We start from the raw sequence: 19552 nt of genomic DNA on the forward strand, positions 1-19552 counted from the left end.
AGTGCAGTAGAAGGGGAGAGAGCCACAGTCCCTAAATCCTACACAATAAAGTGCCTCTTAGGACTGTCTGAATGAGTTCTTTATCTGCTGCGTGCCTGTCCCTCACAGCTTGGTCCAGGTACCTCCATGTAGGCTGCACAGAAGTGGACTTCATAAAGTTTATTGGGAAGGGCACACAGTCCATCCCCATCCAGGGTCCTGAGAATAGACTGGAGGGGAAGAGATGGATCTCAGTGGGCTTTCTTGCTGTGCTGGATGGTCTTGGGGAAAGGCTGGGGGCCCAGCCAGAGCTGCAGCAGGATGACAGCATGGCACATGTGCAGGGCACCAGAGCTGCAGGACGTGGATGGGTATGTGTTCCAGGAGAGCTCAATGAGCCCCAGCACCAGCAACCTGGAGATGAGAAATAAGCTCCAGGTCCGTCCAGGTTCTAGGCCTGCAGCACTTCAGCTCACCCCCTGCCCCTCCGTGGTCACAGTCTTGGGATGAGGAGCTCCCTACCCCTTCCCACGCCCCCAGGTTGTCCCAGCTGGTACCTGAGCAGGTGTGTGAGCCAGCGTGCAGGCGTGGCCCACAGGAGGTAGGGCAGTGTGTGGAAATACCAGACGTAGAACTGGTAGTGAAGGGAGCGGCTGAAGCAGATGCCAATGAAGTTGGAGGTGAAGAGGGCAGAAACAATCTGTATACAGTGGTCAAGGCCAAGGGCAGGAGCAGAAGGGGTAGGGAGGTTTCAAAGCAGAGGGACAAAAGTTTTGGGGTCAGATAGCCCCTTGGCTCTGCTGTTCCTAGATGCATACCTTTGGGCAAGTTTCTTAACCTCTCTGGACCTATTCCTCAGTCTGATGTGGAGGCAGTAATATCTAGAGCCCTAACGCCTAACGAGGCATCACTTACTAGCTATGTGACCTTGGCAAATTACTTAACTTCTTAAAGCCCTAATTTTCCCATCTTTAAAATCTGTAAAGTGAGGATAAAACAGAGTCTCTTGTGAGCTTTAAATGTTAGAATGTATGTAAACCTCTTAGGGCAGCACCAGGCAGAGAGTGAGCACTCATAATGGTAACTCAATAATATTTAGAATAAAGAATAAAAAATGCTTAAATATGTAAAGTGCTCAGCACAGTATTGGTAAGAGCTCTATGAATGGGCCCTGTAGCTATTACTGCTAACTCCTTTTCCCTCTCCCAGGTCACCAGCCATGCAGGGCTAGTTGACAAGGACCCCAACTTCAGCTGGAGAGGGCAAGACTTACCTTCCCATGATTTAAAGGATATGGTTGGGTGTGAGGGGCTGGAGTGGAACCTTCCTTTTGGAGGGATCCTTCAGCAGTGACAGGATACTTTCCCCTGTCCTGGGGAGAAGCCATTGAGATATTTATCAAGCCCCCAATGTGGGCCAAGCGGAGCTCAACATCTCCCCATGCAGCCCCTAAGGCCTAGGCCCTTCACTCCTTCCCCCATGTCTGCTCATGAAATTGCTCCCCTTTCTCACCTGTGCCACCTGCAGAGGGCAAAGAGCAAGAGCAGGGTGAGGTGGGCAGTCAAAAGTGCCAGGTGGAAGGCACGATGCAGGAAGAGGGCCTCGGGGAGGAAGCGCCAGTTCACTGTCCAGCGGAAGAGAAACTGGCGGCCAAGGTCAAAGGAGCGGGATACATAGCCGACGGGGTTCTCCAGCAGGAAGGGTAGCCCCAGCACCACCTGAGGATGGGTGTGATGTCAACAGAGCTGCCCAGGCTCACCCTCAGCCTCATGCTAATCACTGAGAGGAGGGGGAACAGGGTATAGGTCTCAGAGGATCCCTAACTCCTACTAGGAATAGCAAGAAAGCCGGCTCACCCACCCAGACAAGAGCTTTGGGCCAAAGAAGCAGGTAATAACAGTGCTTTAAGTTTGGATTCACCAAGTCATAAATGCGCAGAGTTAGAAAGACTCTCAGAGACCATGTAGTTCAACACCCTTGTTTGACAGCTAAAGAAACCAAAGCCTAGAGGTGGTGGCTGCCCAGATCAGAATAAACTCCAAAACTCTGTCTCTTGTCTTTGAGGAAGTCTCAAGGATGAAAGGAGGCCAGACAGAGTGGCCTCCACTTCATTAGAAAGGGGAAAGGGTAAGGAGGGAATACCTGAAGGACAGCACAGATGCCCAGCTTGGGGAGGGCCCCACGGAGGCCAAATTGCCTGAGGAGAAGGAATAGTAACCCAGGGGCGAAGAGCAGCACATTCATCTTCACAGAGACTGCCAGGCTGCAGTGGATAGGGGAGAGGAGAGTGGAGATCAGCTCCAGGGCCATGCACTCCACCCAAAGATGTACAGCCCACCATCACCACAGCAACTCCTCCCCTCCCCTGCCAGCAAGCTCCAGGCAGAGGGTGAGCACTCATACTCAGAACTGCTGGAGGGAGGATACGGAAGCCTGGGAGAAGGCTGGGAGTAGGGTGCTCATACCTTGTCTCTACACTCAGACTGAGTGAGCAAATATATATTGAGTATTTAGAAAGTGCAATGACCAACTCCAACAGCAGATGCTGTCTGGAGGAAACAGAGGATGGGAAGAGGGTGTGTGTGTAGGGGGCCTGGGGGTGAAGACTTTCTACACATCCTGGACTCACCTAGTATGGCCCTAACTGACCTACACTGTCTGGCCACTCCCTTACTTCCTCTGCTGCAGAAAATTGGGGAGAAAGTGATGGAATACAGAAAATGAAAGAGGGGGCCAGAAGGGAGGGGTGTTGACCTGAAACAGCAGCAGCCCCAGCTCCAGCGCTGGGCCAGCAGGAGGTTGATACTGAGGAAGAGCAGCACCATGGCCACTGGATCGTTGAAGAGCCGCAGCACAAAGATAGAGTGGACACGGTAAGAGGCGCAGCACATGAAGAAAAAGACGAAGGGAGGTACCTGAGAGGTGGGCACAGTGGGGAAAAAGGTCAGCTCACCAACCCTGAACCATCCCCACTCCCCAGCCCTCCCAGTTTGGGGCCCCCTGTTCCTGGTAGTGAGGACTCACCTTGCAGGTCTGGTGGTAAATCAAGAAGACAAGCAGCAAAGTGGCCAGGTAGAGCACAGCGAAGATGTGCTGGGCCATGCGGATGTCAGTGCCCCGGCCAGTGGCATAGTATAGCCCCATGAAGATGTACACAAAGCCGGCTGGGTACCTGGAAGAGGAGAAAGAACGTGAGTCTGGGTCAAGCTATCCGGCCTTGCATCCAGTCAGCCCCTCCCATCCTCACTGAACAGCCGATCCCCACTCACACAAGAGGTCCAGTGTCACCCCGCAGTTGAGTATAGTCATAGGTGCCATTGATGACGCCCTCCACCTCAGCCATGTAGGCTTTCCAATCAATCTCTGTATCTGGAAAACGACAGGATGGTGTGGTTACTTCCAGGTTCAGAATTTCTCTGCCTCAGCCCATCAAAGCACAGAGTTCGAGCTCATCCTCGGGACTTCTATCATAACCCCTTCTCTAAAGGCCTATCTGACATTCTCTGGGTGAACCCAGGTATCTCAAACTCAAACATGTCTGTAATGGAACTCATAACCTTCCACTCCAAATCTGCTCCCCTTCCTGGGTTCCATTAACCTCTCAGCTGCTCAAGTCACAAACCTGGGAAACACCTTTGATACTTCCTTTTCTTTCATTTCCAACCCCCAGTCACCAAGTCCTGCCTATTCTTTTTTTTTTTTTTTTTTGCGGTACGCGGGCCTCTCACTGTTGTGGCCTCTCCCGTTGCGGAGCACAGGCTCCGGATGCACAGGCTCAGTGGCCATGGCTCACGGGCCTAGCCTCTCTGCAGCATGTGGGATCTTCCCGGACTGGGGCATGAACCCGTGTCCCCTGCATCGGCAGGTGGACTCTCAACCACTGTGCCATCAGGGAAGTCCCCTGCCTATTCTTTATCCTTAATATCTCTACTATCTCATCCTTCTCTGCTATCATGCACTCAAATTTGGGCCTAACATAATCTCTAGCCACAATGGTGCAAGAGCTCCCTAACTAGGCTCCCAGCTTCCACTTTCACCCCACTACAATATATTTTCCACCCTGCAACCGGAGAGCTCATCCTATAATAGAAATCATATCACATTTCTCTGCTTAAAACTCTTCAATGATTCCCCAAGGCTCTTAAGATAAAGACCAAATTCTATTCTTCCCATTTTTAGAAGATGAAATTATGAATTAATAAGGTTAAGTGACTAGCTCAAGAACACTGAGCTAGGAAGGGTAGAGTTGAGATTGGAACACATGGAGCTCTAAATTCTTAACCACCATGCTAACTACCTCCTTAACACAGCTTACAGATTCCTTCATGATCTTGTCTCGACTTCTGCAATCTCATCTCTTAGTACTACCCTCACTTGATTTCTGTGTTCCAGCTCTGAAAAAATTCTTTCAGTTCCTCAAAGGAAATAGACTTTCTCTTTTGACAGGAGCTCTTTGATACAGGATTCTCTCTGCCTAGAGTACTCTTCCCCCCCACACACACCCCTTTTGTCTCTTTCCTCAAGGAACTAGCTCTTATCTTTCGAGGAGGACTCTCTCGGAAGCCTTCTCTGACTCCTCAAGTCTGCATTAAGTGCCCTCCTATGTCCTTTATAGCACCCTGTCTACCACCATCATGATGAATATGATGTGTTGTAATTTTCTGTTATCTTTGTCCAGACCCACACACGTAAGTAGGAAATGTGTCTATCTTTTTCACCACTATACCCTTGGTACCTAGCATAGTGTAAGCCATATAATAAGCACTCAATAAATATGTACTGAATTAATGGTCTTTAGCAAGTAAGCCTTAAGTCCAGTGTTTTCAGCCTGGAGAGGAGTCACCAATAATGCCAAAAGACTCAAACCGTCAGAAAATGCCATCACTGAGAAGAGACTTCCAGACCTCTGAAATGAACAGATGAGAAGATTGAGACCCAGCAAGGGAAGTGACGTGTCCAAAGCCACAGAGACAAATAGCAGCAGCAGCCATTAACTTGGACCCAGGTTTTCTGGGAGGGATTAAGATCGGGTTTGGCTCTCCGCGGAGCAGGATTTGGGTAAAAGATACGAGTCTGCAACTGATGACTGAGTGGATCAGGGGTCTAAGTCTGAGCTCCGAATGTGGGTCCCAGTTTTGGTCGGGGGTTCGGTCCCCCTTCCCACCCTCCTCTCCCCCTCGGCGCACTCACATGCCACCCTGTGAATGACCCAGAAGGTGATGCCCACCTCCGCCAGGCAGAGGCAGGCGGCCACCTTCAGCGTGTAGCGCGGTTCCAGCAGCAGTAGGCGCCGCTCTTGCCAGGCGCGCCGCAGCCACTGCCCGCACAGTCCCACCGCCCGAGCTGCGGGACCTGCCCGGCCACGTTTCCTCAGGCCTGCCGCCATCTTGAAGGTGCGCCGCACTCGCGGGCCCGCTATCCCGGAAGCCCGACCCTTTGGTACTTAGGTTCCGCTTCCCGCGCCGCGTGCCCCAACGGACCGAGGGCTGACTGGAGTTGCCGGAGTCCTTATTTACTCCACTAAAATCTACTTCTTCCACATGTCTCCCCTGATGGACTGCATGCTCCATACGAGCAGGAATAGTCTTACTCCTCAGTACACACAAGAGCTAATGTGGATCGAACGTTTGCCCAGAAAAGTAACATTCCTGCCCACGCCATGTCGCCCCCCACCTCCTCCGCACCTCCCCCGCCTAGCATAACACTTCGCCTATGTTGGTAATATCTGCGTTCATGCCAGTCTTTCCTGGAGAGCAAGACCTCTGTCCGCGCTACTCCCGCCACCCCCCAGAGCCTTTCGGGTGCTCAAAACTAGGAAGAAATGAATGTTTCATTAATTTTCAGACTTCTTAATGGAAGGAGCCAAACTGAAGATATGAGAGGGGCAATGACGAGCCGGAGTGAGTCTGACACCACGAGTGTGGCTCTCAGAAGTTAGTGAGCAGCGCATCCAGAGGATTCAGGGTCTGGACGATATTATTTTCCTACCCGGAGGATTCTTCCAAGAGCGCTTAGCAGAGGACGGAAGTTCCACGTGTTTATGTTGAGCAACTGCTGGTGCTGGGCGGAGACACAAGGGCCCCGCCTCCTATATGCAGCCATTCCAATTGGCTACATAAGGGGCCAAGCCCCGCCCAGACGTGGGGGCCAGTTGCCTTCAAGGCCCGGCAGCCGCAATCATGGCCTGTCCTGGGGCCTGGGCGCCGCTGCCGGAGTTACCAGAGAAGAACTGTGGGTACCGCGAGGTCCAGTACTGGGACCAGCGCTACCGGGACGCTGCCGACTCTGCTCCCTACGAGTGGTTCGGAGACTTCTCTTCCTTCCGTGACCTCCTAGAGCCGGAGCTGAGGCCGGAGGACCGTATCCTCGTGCTAGGTGGGTAGTGCCGGGGCTGCCCAGCCCAGGTGGAGCTGGTTGGACTAGCCCCGCCCCTCGCTCCTGCCTGCCCCTCTCAGAGGACTCCCCAGTCAGAAGTCAGGATCCAGTACCTTTAGAATCTCGGCAGTATTTAGCCAGGGCAAACAGGAGCCAAGAGATTCTTAGTCCGGGGACCCCCAGGAGAAAGACAGTCTCTCTGAGTCTGAGTGTGGTAGGTGACCCATGACCCCTTTCCGGACCCTAGGGAGGCAGCCTCGAGCACTGGAGAGTTCACAGTAACTAGTTCAAGTCCCAGCGCTAGTTGACTGTAGGACTTAGGACAAATCATGAGCCTGTTCTGAGCCCCGGATTCACTTCTAGAAATGGGACTGCGAAATCAAGTCGGATAAGGCACGTGCAGGCACCTCGAGCGCAATGCCTAGCGCTTTTCTGTGTGCGCCACTGGGCACCATGAGCCACTGTCGCCTAGAGAGTTATCTCTTGACTCTCCAAGCTCTAACTGAAACTTGGTCCTGTGTCGTCGTCGTCCCCACCCCCCCACCCCACCCCCATCCCACCGTGTGCAGTGAGGATGAGGACAGCTCCCTCTGAGGGGAGATTGCAGCCGAGATTGGTGTGACTCCCCAAAAGGAATAAGTACTGGGGTTTCAGGTGGGGCTCTGAGAGGTCCACCTGCCCCCCTTGGGGTTCTCTTCCACTGCCAGCCTTGGGGGCTCCAGTGAAGTTTGATTAAACAACGGATTTCCTTCCAATTATAGTTTTTATTTTGCTATTTTTAAAACCATGTATTAAGTGAAATATTTCACATATATGAGACATTTATAATACAGTATATATGTAAGGTATAAATAATAACTCGAATGTGTGTGTATACCCTACTCGGTTTGAGAAATACAGCATTTCTAGGACTAGAAAGTGCTTAAGAACTTGAACCCTGGAGGCAGCTAATTATGTAGGGATCTCAGCACATGTCATCTTAGCTGTGGAATCATGGGCAAAATACTTAAATTTCTGTGCCTCCATTTTCTCAGCCTTAAAAAAAAAAAGTAGGAGTACATACTTATTTATCAGGTTTTTAAGATGATTGAGTGAGTATGAAAGATAACTAGAAAAAAGCCTGACAAAATAAAAAGCCTTGTATATCCAAGGTTTTCTGTGTGCTCCCCCAAACCTCTTCCCCCCAGAGGTAAAACCTCTCTTGAGTTTTGTGGCTTTAAACCATTGCATTTATTTATAGATTTACCATAGATCTATGTTTTTCAAGCTTTACTGTAATAACCTGGAAAACTGGACCCCACTCTGAGTATATAATTCCAGGGATGGTCTAAGGCGGGTCCCGGGGTCTGTATTTTCAACAAGCCCACAGACTGATTCTCATGCTGGTAATTGGCATAGTAACACTGCCTTAAGTTCTGCCCGATTGGGAGATATCCTTTTCTGGATAGAGGAGGGAAAAGTCTAAAAATCAAAAAGAAAAACTTTCCAGACAAGATTCCCAAGATCTAAGAACAGGACCCACAGCTTGGGGGCTACCCTATGTTACATTCCACCTAAACAAACAAATTGAACACCTGGTAGGTGCTAGGGAATGTGGTGAGCCCTTTCTAACTTATTTAATCCTCATGGCAACCCCTAGAGGTTAGTGATAAATATAATGAGAACTACTTTAGGTGAGGGTTCAGTAAACTTTTTCTGAAAAATGGCCAAATAGTAAATATTTTAGGTCTTTCAGGCTATACAGTTGGTGTCACAACTAGAAAATGGCGATGGTTTTTATAATAGAATCTTCAGTATGGAGCTACTGGGAAAATAAACTGAGATAATCCTTATAAAGTACTTAGCATGGGACCTAGTGTTCAAAAACTGTTAGCTATCATTATTATTATTGAAAATGGGAGTCAGAGAGGCACTTTCTCCAGGATTGCTCGGAGAAAGAGTACCTTGCCTGAAGACTTGTGTGTCTGGTCCCTATGGCTAGATTCCTCATTACAGATGAGTTCATGTGGCCGTCCCAGTTTTGCTGTCATTATACTTCTCTGATTATCTCTTCTTGCTTGACTCCATGCTCTGTAGAATCTTCTGATTATAATTTGGCTTCAATTTGCATTTCCTATAGAGACATAAGGGACTGACCAGAGGATTGACTGTCCAGACCCCATGATGGCTATTTTTTCCTATTATAAATAAGCGAATTGATATTCTGGTTTACACTTCAGTCTCTTGGTGTTGGGATAGCATCCACATAGCTCTGGGCTCCCATATGATGGGTTCTTGGATCTGGCTCAGTTCTCCAGAGCTCTGCTTCCCTAAGGCCCCACCTAGGGAAGCGGTGGCGGTTCCAAGCCTCATCTTAGTTGTCAGCCCCAAATCACTGCTTTGTAGGCATAACTGGCCCTGTGGTCAAGTTTTATTTTCCATTCATCTTTAATAAAGTTGTTTTGGGAGATACCATTCCTGTACCAAAGGAAACGAAGGAAGGACATTTGGGTTTGTCCACAGTTAGGCAGAACTCTGCAGGCATATGAGGTCAGGTGTTGGGTGATGAAGGCATTGTGGTTAGAGAACCCAGTGGGATTTCAGGCTGAACTGGGTTAGAGTCTCCTATTCAGCCACCCTCACCTCCCGTCCCAGAGCCTGTTGTGGTTCCAGTGTTGGGACGCACACATTGGGTTTTCCCAGGTAAGATTGTACTCTTCCTGAGCCCCAGAGCCTGAGGAGGAACACAAGCAGGGGCAGCCGGGGACCAGCCAGCAGTCTCTGGCACCTGTCCAGGTACCAAGCTCTGCCTGCTGGATTAGGGCTATCCCAACAGCTGATTCTGTGATCCTCTTAGGGAGGCAAATGGGGATTAAAGGCAATCTAATCCCAAGAGCTGGGGATCCCCATGTGAGGCCACCAAGAACTGTCATCCAGACCTGTTCTTGGGCTGATACTGACCACAAGAGGGCCTGGAAGAGGCCAACAGATCTTTGAAGGAAGCCATGCCCACTGGGCAGTAGGTCCACATCCACTCCTCTAATGTCCACCCTCCACCACTTTGGGACTGCTTTCTGGGCACTTCCCACCAGAGTGTTATGATTCTTCAAGACTCTGACTGGTTGTCAGTTCCCCCGATTCTGTTGGCCCACCCATCTAAGGTGGGGACAGGGACTCTCCTATGTGCTCCTGCAGCCTGTCCCTATTGAAACTCTCATTGCATTATGTGGCAGTTTTCTGACGACACATCTGTTCCTCTCACCAGAGCATCAGCTCCTTGAGGGCAGAAGCTCTTTATTCATCAGCAGAACCCAATATGTGGCGCTCAGTCATACATGAAGAAATTACAAGGAATCGTCTCCACTGTGTGTCCCCACTTAGTTTCCCCTTCACTTGTTAATTCTGCCTTGGAAAGCAAAGTAAGATAAAAACCCCTAACGTGAAGTCTTCCCAGGGCTGATACCATCAGAGGATCTCTGAGAGGTCAGGAATTAGGATAATACTAGCATTATCCTATTAATAATATTATGATGCCAATATTATCCCCATTCTGAGTCTGAGGAAACTGAGGCTGAGTTGAATGACTTGCCATGACTGTATGACTAGAGATATCAGAACCCAAATCTTTGAACTCCTAAGTTCAAAGCTCCTACTCTTCAGCTGTTTAGTTTTTAAATTTAGAACATCACATCCTACATGTAGGCTAGGTATTGTTATCTTCATTTTGGTGACTAGGAAATCCAAGTTCCTAGTATGTAAACAACTTGCTTTAGTCCACACAGCCAGGAATGATAGAGCCAGGATACGTGCCCAGATCTGTATGACTCTAAGGCTCATGCTCTTATACCATGCTGCTTCTCCCTCAGTACGGGAGGGTTTGAGCTGAGAGAAAACAGGCCAAGAGTGGATGGATAATTGGGGAGGTGAGAACCAAAGCTAACCTAGACCTTTTGTCATCCACCCCTTCTCACCCCAGGCTGTGGAAACAGTGCCCTGAGCTACGAACTATTCCTTGGGGGCTTCCCTGATGTGACCAGTGTGGACTACTCATCAGTAGTGGTGGCTGCCATGCGGGCTCGATATGCCCACGTGCCCGAGCTGCGCTGGGAGACCATGGACGTGCGGGCACTGGGCTTCCCCAGTGGCTCCTTTGACGTGGTGCTCGAGAAGGGCACGCTGGATGCCCTGTTGACTGGAGAACAGGATCCCTGGAACGTGTCCTCTGAAGGTATCCACACTGTGGACCAGGTGCTGAGTGAGGTGAGGGAGCACCAAGGGAAAGATGGCTGATCAAGAGGTGGGGATGAGGGGTTAAGTTTCTAGGAGACTAGAAGAACTCAGAAGCCAGAAGGAGGCATGGTTTGGAACAAGTAGTGGGTCCCTTCGGGACTATAGTTACCTGAAGGAAGCGGGTGTTAAGCTGGATCGAGATTGAAGGGGGCTGGAGTGGCCAGGCTCACAGAGGCTGAGGATTGAATACTGTGTTGCCATAGAGATGAGGTAGCGGCCAGGTTCCAAGTAGGGAAGGTAAGCAGCTGACAGGAAGCCAGTGCCCCCTGCACCTGACATCACTCCTATGCTCCTACCTGTTTAAAATATAGCCCTACCTCCGTGGAACAACCAGGGGCAGAGAGGAAGCCTCACTCTTTTGCCATGGAAAGCCCTGAGCCCTGAGCTACCGGATGGAGGGTAGTACCTGAGATTTCGCTGGGAGGGCATCTGGGGCATACTGACCTTTGAGAACCTGGAGATGGGCTTCTCACCAATGGCTTCTCTATCTGCCTTTCAGGTGAGCCGAGTACTGGTCCCTGGGGGCCAGTTCATCTCAATGACCCCTGCTGCCCCCCACTTTCGGACAAGACACTATGCCCAAGCTCGTTACGGCTGGTCCTTGAGGCATGCAACCTATGGCAATGGTTTCCACTTCCATTTCTACCTCATGCAGAAGGGCAAAGAGCTCAGTGTGGCCCAGCTGGCCCTTGGGGCCCAGATCCTCTCACCTCCTAGACCTCCCACCCCACCCTGCTTCCTCCAGAACTCAGATCATGAGGACTTCCTCAGTGCCATTCAGCTGTGAGGCCAGAAGCATGGTTCTCCTGCCTTTCTGCCCCAGGCTCAAGTATTCGGAATTCCTGACTCAGGGCTTAAGGTCAGGTCCAAAGTGCCCACATCCCAGGGGCCTCATGCCTAACTAAGACAGAGCTGATGGGAGCAACCCCACATGAGAAAAATACAGGCTGGGTCAAACTAGATCCCAAATCTCAGGTTTCTGACTTCCTTCTTAGGCTCCTCAGATCTCTCCTGGATTCCCCAACTTCCTCCCCCACCATACTGAACCATCAGTGATTCATCCCCAGGGGCAAATCTCAGCACAACCCCTGTGCATGCCAGCCAGACTTGGAGACTTGTATCCCTGGGGCCTGTTACTGACCCCCATTCAACCTGGATTTATTCATAGGAGGCTGCAGACTTTGAATCTAGATTGCTTCTGACCCCAGCTCCAGCCCCAACTCCGGTGACCTATCCTGTTCAGGCTGTATTATTTACCCAAGGAGGCCACGCTGTAATGATGTTCCCAGGCCAGGCTGACCTGCCTGTGTTTACTTGGCAACGCTTCTCTGTCAGTTACATGCACCTGAGATTCCCAAGTATTTGCTCCCCTCCCCAAAAAGAATTGGAGCCATTTTGGGCTGGCTCCTATAGCAAACCAAAGCAGCAGCTACACACACACGCACACACAGGGGGGTCTGTGTTTATTCACACACTCCTGGTACAGTGAGGATGGAGGAACATTTACAAAGGACATCCCTGGGGTTGAGAATATCTCCAGGGCTAGGGCTACAGGTGTCATCCAAAGATGCAATGCAGCCCCCATTTGGATTCCCAGGGGCAGGACGCAGGGGTCCAAGGTAAAATCAGATCTGGGCCCTTGGAAGGTGATACCTTGAGGGGAGGGGTCTGCCAGAGAGCCGCCTGGGGTCAGCCATGGGCAGACTGGTCATATGGTTGGTTACCATGTTAGGGGCTTGTCCCATCCCAGCCTCAACACCCATCCTATCTGCCAGGCGCAGAAGAGCGTGGCCGAGACCGTGGGCGGGGAGGGCATGAACCACGAGGGGAATCAGTAAACAAAGAGTCGGATATAAAAATACAAATGTGCTGAGGAAGTCCCTTAGAAAGAGGCTGAGGCTGGGGTCACGCCAGACAGGGGTGGAGGGTGAGGAGCGGCCTGGAGGGCTGGGCTCAGGTGGGTGGGAAGCTCATGCAAATGTGCAGCCAAACATCCCTGGCCGCGTGCGAGGTCCGACACCGGCAGGCAGCCGGTCTGCGGACCAGACCTGCCTGAGAGGGGCGGGGCAGGGGAGCCGTGCGGGAGGGGACGGGCCGGGGCTGAGGGCCGCGGGTCTCTGTCCGTTCCGGTGTGCGGGGTGGGGCTGCGGCCCGAGGTTCTAAAGTGCATGAGCGCGGCGGCGGGCTCCGGGCCGGTCCGCGCCGCCGCTACCGCCGCCGCCGTGGTGCTGAAGCGGACAGCTCCGGAGTGCCTGGCGGCGGCGGCGGCAGCGACTATGACCCGAAAGCGGCGCGGCCCTGCAGCCCCCGCCCGCGAGCGCCTGGGCCGGGGCGGGGGGGGGGCCGGCAGCCGCATCGCCGGCCCGCGGTCCTGGCCGCCGCGGGGCTGGGCCCGGAGCCCGCCGCCTGAGCCGGCGCGTCTACACTCCGGACGGCGGCTTCTCCCCCATCCCTTTCAGCACGTCGTCTATCCGGTCATCCTCGATCACCACTGCGCAGGGAGAAAGCGCGTCAGCCGCGCGGTCTCGGGGGGCGGCGGCGAGAATGGGGCCCTGGTCCCCGCGTCCCGCTCAGCTACTGCCCGTGGCCCAGAGACGCCCCTCGGACCTCCGTGCTACAGTGACCTCCCCGTCCGAACTCTCCTGCCGACTCAACCCACTGCTGACCCCAGCTCCCACAGACCCACTCCTCTCCTTGTGGAGGAACGCCCCTCTTCCAAAGACTCCAGCCGTTCAACCTTCCAGTCCAAACCCTCCCGCCGCCTGAGCTCTCCTCCATCCGAGCTGATCGGAAAGCTTTTGCTCATGGGATCCCCCTCTTCCACCCTCACTTCAACAGAATTCCCTCCTCACACCGAATCTCCATCTATTCCAGCCCTCTACCCAACCTAACCTTCTTGCGGCTAGAACCCCTCTTCCGATCCTGGCACTAACAGAGCCCCTTCCCCATGCAAACAACCAGGACAAGCGAACCTCCGGCCCCCTGCCCATTCTCCAGTCAGACATCCCTCCCCACCCGAAGGTTCTTCCGTAGCATACACCGACTCAGCGTTTGCTCCCGAAGAAGCGGCCCGTCGCCCCATGTTCCCACTTCAGGCAGCCCCAAATGCCCCGGCCGGCCCCTCCCCTTCGCCCGGGTGCCAAGGCTCTACTTCCAGAGGTGGCGAGCATCGAATCCCGGGCACTGCTTTCCCAGGAGAGGGGAAGAGGGGGACACAACACTGCAGCAGGGACCCCCCCTCCAACCCCGGCCGGCGAGCGGCTGGCTGCGTTGGTCTGCGGCAAGAGCTGCTGGCGCTTGGCGGGGAACTGCAGCCGGGGGGCGCCCGGCGGAGGGTTTCTGGGTCAAGCGACGACTCCGGGCCCCGGCCGCGTACCTCTCTTGGCTCGGCCGATCTGGCCCAGCTTGGGGGGTCGCTTGGCTTGGTTGCCCGCGAAGAAGGAGTTGGTGTCCTGCAGGCGGCAGCTGAAGGAGAGGTCAGAGCCCTCGGGGTCGGCGCCGAAGCGGCCCATCTTGTCCTCACTGTAGGGCAGGATCTCGGACATGGCGGGTGCGGGGTGGGCGCGGGACTGCGGCGGGGCGCGGGCGGCGGGCTAGCTGCCGGACCGGCCCTAGCTCAGCAGGGGAGCCGGCGGAAAGATGAAGTCATGCAGCATCCGGGGCTGCGGAGCCAAGCGGGGCCTCCTCCCCCGCGCCTCCGCCTCCCGGGCCGCTGGGCAGGCGGCGGCGGCGGCGGCGGCGGCGGCGGGGACCGGGCGGAGGCGGTGCGCGGGGAGGCGGGGGTGGCGGCGGCGGCGGGAGCGGAATGACGATGAGCGCCCGACTGCCGCAGAGCGCGGCGGGCGGGGCGCAGTGGAGGTGGGGAGGACACCGGCCAGGGCAGGGAGGGAGGCCGGCCGCGGGGGTGGGGTGGTGTGCGGACAGGAACGGGCCCAGCTCTCTGCGGAGGCAAAGGAGCGAAAATGGGAGGGTCCTGCCATTGGCGGGACTGGCTGCTGGGCGAATGGTACCGGCCAACGGGTGCAGGAGGCGGACACCGGAAGCGCTGCGAGGAGGGGGGGGTCGGATACGGCGGAGAGGTGCTGGAACCCGCAGGACGCGGGAATAGCTCAGGCCAATAGGTGGTGCCCCCGCCGTTGGCGCGCTCTTGTATAGGGTTGCTCTTCGGGGCTGGCGCCGTCTTGTACAGGGTTGCTCTTCGGGTCTTAAACTGTTCATCTGGAGCCTGTGTTTCTCTGACTGTCCTCTGTTTCTGTCTGTGCCTATTTATATGTCAGTCTATCTCCATGTGTCTGTGTCTCTGTCTCAGTGCCCCATATCTCTTTGTGTCATGGTCTCTGTCTACGTCTGTCTCTTAAGTGTCTCTGCTCTTCTGTATCTGTCTCCATTCTTGGCCTCTGTGTGCCGTAGTGACACATGGGGGCCTCAGGGTCTGGGAGAACCGCAGGGCGCGACGGGCGCTTTGAGCACGAGTTTCGGCGCCAGCAACAGGGCTGGGGGTCTCGGTCTCTTCTTGGAGGATTCTCGGTAACTGGGCCGACGCGCGCTCACCAGGGCAGCCCTCCACCCCCAGCGCTGTTGCAGCCGCCGAAACTCGGGCTCAAAGCGCCCGCCGCGCCCTGCGGTTCTCCCAGACCCCGAGGCCCGCGCTGCGCTTGCAGTGTAGGAGGAATGAATGAAGGCGTCGCGGGGGGCGCCCTGGCTGCAGGTGACGCGGGGAAGCCCGGAGCGCCTGAGGATGCGTCGCGCGCGCGAGTTTGTGTCCGGAGGTAGAGGGGCAGGGATAGAGGACGCCTCCGCCCTGGGTGCGGTGCATCGCGTAACAGCTCTCGCCTCAAGGACTGTAACGCACTCTCTTCTCTCCCCCCCTCCCCCTCTGGCCGTCAGCGGCTTCGTCACCTGCTCGCTAGCGCGCTGGGGCTCTGGCGCAATCTCTGGCCTTGGGGGAGGGGGGCGTCTCACATTCGGTGACAGTGACGACAGCGCTAATAAGGGTAATTATCATCCGGACGTTCAGTCCATACTAGAGGCGGAGAGTTCTCCACTGTCCCTGAAGCGCTTTTCCTCCCGCCCTCTAAATCACTTAGCTCCTGGCGCTGGGTCTCCTTCCTCCAGCAACTCCTCACCACGTGTTAGTCCTGGGGACACAAAGGCGAATGCCATGGTGGCTGCCCTCAGGACGAGGTTGGGAAGTGCCAGAGTTGCCTCTGTACCGGCCTCACTCAAGACCATAATCCTAACCCTATCAAACCCTGCTCTGCTGTGTCCTAGTCTCTGGGATGAGGGCTGAAGCTGGAGGTGGAGGCCCATCTGGAGTGAGAGGAGCCTCCAGACCTGGAAGGACAGGAGAAGCTGGAGCTCAGGGTCACTAGGAGAGAGTCCAGAAAATTCCACCCCCGCAGGGGGTTGTCCAGCAATGGGTTCCAATCCAGCCTCTGCCACTTTCTGTGTGGCCTTGAACTGATGGCCCCACAATTAGTTTTTAAAAATTAGTTCATTTGTACCTGTAACCTTTTAGGGAAATTTGGAAAATCACACAGAACCTTTCATATATATCCTTCCCATCTTTTTCTCATGCATTTGCGTAATATGCATACCTCTCTGAGCCTGCATGTTCTAGTGTGAAGCCTAGAGATGATAGAACGTACATAATGACAGTTTTGTAGATGAACTTGTCATGAGGTGAAGTGGTTTGTCTCAGGAGGTAATGAGCTGCCCCTACCAAAAATGCTAAAGGGGCCATCCAGGTTCTTGCCAAGAATAGGATGAGAGCACTGGGTGAGGAACTGAAACATTTCTCGTTTCTCCCCTCAGAATGAGGGAGACTGGACGAACAACAATTTAACTTGGAGATCCTTCTTAAATAATCTTAGTCCTGTAAGGTACATGCTGGATTGTGATTAAAGCAAAAGACATACGTGCATAATTGTAAAGATATAGTAATATATGTTTCAACTATGTTGTGAAAATTTGGAGGGAGTTTTTTTATATATAAAGTTACTTATTTTTATTTATTTATTATTTTTGGCTGCTTTTGGTCTTCATTGCTGTGTGCAGGCTTTCTCTAGTTGCGGCAATCAGGGGCTACTCTTCATTGCGGTGAGCGGGCTTCTCGTTGTGGAGCACAGGCTCTAGAGCGCGGGCTTCAGTAGTTGTGGCTCGTGGGCTCTAGAGCACAGGCTCAGTAGTTGTGGAACACGGGCTTAGTTGCTCCACAGCATGTGGGATCTTCCCGGAGCAGGGCTCGAACCCGTGTCCCCTGCATTGGCAGGCAGATTCTTAACCACTGCACCACCAGGGAAGACCTGGAGGGAGTTCTTTAAATTATGCTCCTTTACTTAAATTCTGATGTTCTGCATCCCTGACCATGAGATGAAAATTCATTTTCACAGCTAAAATGAAGTAAAGTTTGCTTGGATTTTTGTGAAAATGCATTGAATTTCTTTTGAAAGCCCCTCAAAACCTAGTGAAATTAATCCATACATTCTCAGAAGAATAATATGCCTTTTGACAATTGAGTATTAATGACACTTTTATTCAAGTGGGAACTGTAGGCCTGTGTAGTGGGTTGAACAGGGTCCCCCCCTAAAATTCATGTCTACCTGGAACCTCAGAATAGATCTTATTTGGAAATAGGGTCTTTGCAGATGTTAATTAGCCAAATTAAGCTAAGGTCATACTGGATTAGCCCTATATTCAATCACTGGTGTCTTTGTAAGAAGAGGACAAGTGAACAAGACATATACACACATGAGAAGGCCTCGTGAAGAAGCAGAGATAGGAGTGATGTGGCTGCGAGCCAAGGAACACATAGTGTTGCTGGAGGGCCCCAAGAAGATGGAAGAGGCAAGGAAGGATTCTTCCCTAGGGCCTTCTGAGAGAGCATGGCCCTGCCTAGATTTTGGACTTCTCACTTCTGGAACTGTAAGAGAATAAGTTTCTGGGTTTGTTTGTTTGTTTGTTTGTTTTTGGCTGCACCACACGACATTAGTTCCCCAACCAGGGATCAAACCCATGGCCCCTGCAGTGGAAGTCCATCACCCTAACCACTGGACTGCCAGGGAATTCATTATAAGTTTCTGTTTTAAGCCATCCAGTTCATGGTACTTTGTTACAGCAGTCCTAGGAAACAAATACAATCAGTTACAAGTATTTGGGGGTCATCTTTTCACATCTCTCATGATCATGTTTCTCCTTTCTTAAGCTCTCCCTGGACGCTTTGCTCCCACCCTGTCCACTCAAGGGAAGCCTACACCATGAGGTTATTTCTGGGACTCTTCTATTTAGCAGAAGCTGATAAATCACAAAAAAGAATGAAGCGCATCTGTGTGGATTGACATAGTAAGATCTCCAAGGCCTGCCAAAATATCACCAAATAACAAGTGTAGAGTATGATTTCATATGTGTGTATATATACATTTGCAAACTTACACACACACACACAACAGTGTATTTAGGTATGTAAATGAATATAAGAGAAAGAGCAGGAAGGATACATACCCAACTGCTAATAATGTTTATCTCTGAGGATGGTACTGGGATCCTGGCAGAATGAAGTTCATCTTTTATTCTGTTTACCTCTGGAGTATATTACATTTGCAATAAAAAGGTTTTAGTGATTTTTTTAAAGAAAGGTTTAAAACCGATGATATAGTCCATTTATCAAACATCACACTCTGACCCTAGACAAATCAGTTGACTTAGAAAGGAGATTAGTAGTTAACAGCATGGAGTTTAGATTCAAATCAAGGATCTGCCTTCTCGCTGATGTGTGACTTTTAGGTATGTCATTAAGCTTCCCTGTGTTGTAGGTTCCTCATCTGGACAGTGATATTGGTAGACTCTATTTCATTGGGTCATTGTGAGGATTAAATAAGTTAACATACATAAAGTGCTTAGGTAAGTGCTAGACAATAGAATTGTTAGCTATTATACAGAAAAGCATAAAGAAGAAGTTAAAAGTAACCTCATCATTAGATACATTCAGATTCACATTTTGTTGCATGTCCTTCCAATCTCTTTTTTTAACCTATGCTTTTTTACGTTTTTGCTTCAATAAAATGAGATTTTGTAATTCTTTTTCTCCTCCACTTAACTCTATATGGAGAACATTTCCCGATAGTATTAACTCTTCTTTTCTATCATTTGTAAATGTTGCATTGTATCCCATTGTATGGATGTTTGATTTATTTAACAAGTCCTCTACTCTCAGACATTGAATCCCCTCCCATTTTTTTTTGTTATTATAGACAGTGCTGAGATGAACATTTGTTGTAGGAGAAAAATGGCCCAAATATTTAATAGCTCTTCCAATGAAGAAGTAGAACCTGGACAGACCAATCACAAGCACTGAAATTGAAACTGTGATTAAAAATCTTCCAACAAACAAAAGCCCAGGACCAGATGGCTTCACAGGTGAATTCTATCAAACGTTTAGAGAAGAGCTAACACCTATCCTTCTCAAACTCTTCCAAAATATAGCAGAGGGAGGAACACTCCCAAATTCCTTCTACGAGGACACCATCACCTTGATACTAAAACCAGACAAGGATGTCACAAAGAAAGAAAACTACAGGCCAATATCACTGATGAACATAGATGCAAAAATCCTCGACAAAATACTAGCAAACAGAATCCAACAGCACATTAAACGGATCATACACCATGATCAAGTGGGGTTTATTCCAGGAATGCAAGGATTCTTCAATATATGCAAATCAATCAACGTGATACACCATATTAACAAATTGAAGGAGAAAAACCATATGATCATCTCAATAGATGCAGAGAAAGCTTTTGACAAAATTCAACACCCATTTATGATAAAAACCCTGCAGAAAGTAGGCATAGAGGGAACTTTCCTCAACATAATAAAGGCCATATATGACAAACCCACAGCCAACATCATCCTTAATAGTGAAAAACTAAA

General features: G+C 51.5%; 3 protein-coding genes across 5 annotated transcripts in view; 1 reads left to right on the forward strand and 2 right to left on the reverse strand.

Moving 5' to 3' along the window:
• Positions 1-61: 61 nt before the first annotated feature.
• ALG3 (ALG3 alpha-1,3- mannosyltransferase) lies at positions 62-5376 on the reverse strand. Of its 2 annotated transcripts, none has more exons than XM_032630456.1 (9): positions 5170-5376; positions 3249-3348; positions 3004-3151; positions 2734-2894; positions 2122-2242; positions 1492-1697; positions 1275-1351; positions 537-681; positions 62-393 (listed from the first exon to the last, which is right to left on the reverse strand). In XM_032630456.1, the coding sequence occupies exons 1-9, from the start codon at positions 5363-5365 to the stop codon at positions 231-233; spliced, it is 1317 nt and encodes a 438-aa protein (XP_032486347.1). In that variant the 5' UTR covers positions 5366-5376; the 3' UTR covers positions 62-230. The 2 variants fall into 2 exon arrangements, with proteins under 2 accessions (XP_032486347.1, XP_032486348.1); XM_032630457.1 differs by having other exon boundaries at positions 63-393; positions 5207-5376.
• A 757-nt stretch (positions 5377-6133) lies between these two features.
• Positions 6134-19552, forward strand: part of LOC116753032 (endothelin-converting enzyme 2) — a 33319-nt gene continuing 19900 nt past the window's right edge. The window contains exons 1-3 of one of the 2 annotated variants that reach the window (XM_032630454.1): positions 6134-6354; positions 10310-10593; positions 11123-11435. In XM_032630454.1, the coding sequence (XP_032486345.1) occupies positions 6159-6354; positions 10310-10593; positions 11123-11410 (768 nt within the window). In that variant the 5' untranslated portion in view covers positions 6134-6158 and the 3' untranslated portion in view covers positions 11411-11435. Of the gene's footprint in view, positions 6355-10309; positions 10594-11122; positions 11436-19552 lie in introns of those variants that run through there. The other variant, XM_032630455.1, reaches the window with a different exon arrangement.
• On the reverse strand, positions 12068-14430 carry CAMK2N2 (calcium/calmodulin dependent protein kinase II inhibitor 2). The gene is made up of 2 exons (XM_032630459.1): positions 14000-14430; positions 12068-13114 (listed from the first exon to the last, which is right to left on the reverse strand). The coding sequence occupies exons 1-2, from the start codon at positions 14166-14168 to the stop codon at positions 13044-13046; spliced, it is 240 nt and encodes a 79-aa protein (XP_032486350.1). The 5' UTR covers positions 14169-14430; the 3' UTR covers positions 12068-13043.

The sequence above is a fragment of the Phocoena sinus genome, chromosome 4 (genome assembly GCF_008692025.1).
Source record: "Phocoena sinus isolate mPhoSin1 chromosome 4, mPhoSin1.pri, whole genome shotgun sequence".
Taxonomy (NCBI): domain Eukaryota; kingdom Metazoa; phylum Chordata; class Mammalia; order Artiodactyla; family Phocoenidae; genus Phocoena; species Phocoena sinus.

Bases quoted from the DNA above. Each gene is read 5' to 3' on its own strand.
- ALG3 (XM_032630456.1), bottom strand. From the start codon at position 5,365: ATGGCGGCAGGCCTGAGGAAACGTGGCCGGGCAGGTCCCGCAGCTCGG. The intron at 3,349-5,169 runs GTGAGTGCGCCG...GTCGTTTTCCAG, and splicing joins GGTCATTCACAGGGTGGCAT to ATACAGAGATTGATTGGAAA. The intron at 2,895-3,003 runs GTGAGTCCTCAC...CCCACCTCTCAG, and splicing joins TTTACCACCAGACCTGCAAG to GTACCTCCCTTCGTCTTTTT.
- CAMK2N2 (XM_032630459.1), bottom strand. From the start codon at position 14,168: ATGTCCGAGATCCTGCCCTACAGTGAGGACAAGATGGGCCGCTTCGGC. The intron at 13,115-13,999 runs GTACGCGGCCGG...CTCCCTGCGCAG, and splicing joins GATCGGCCGAGCCAAGAGAG to TGGTGATCGAGGATGACCGG.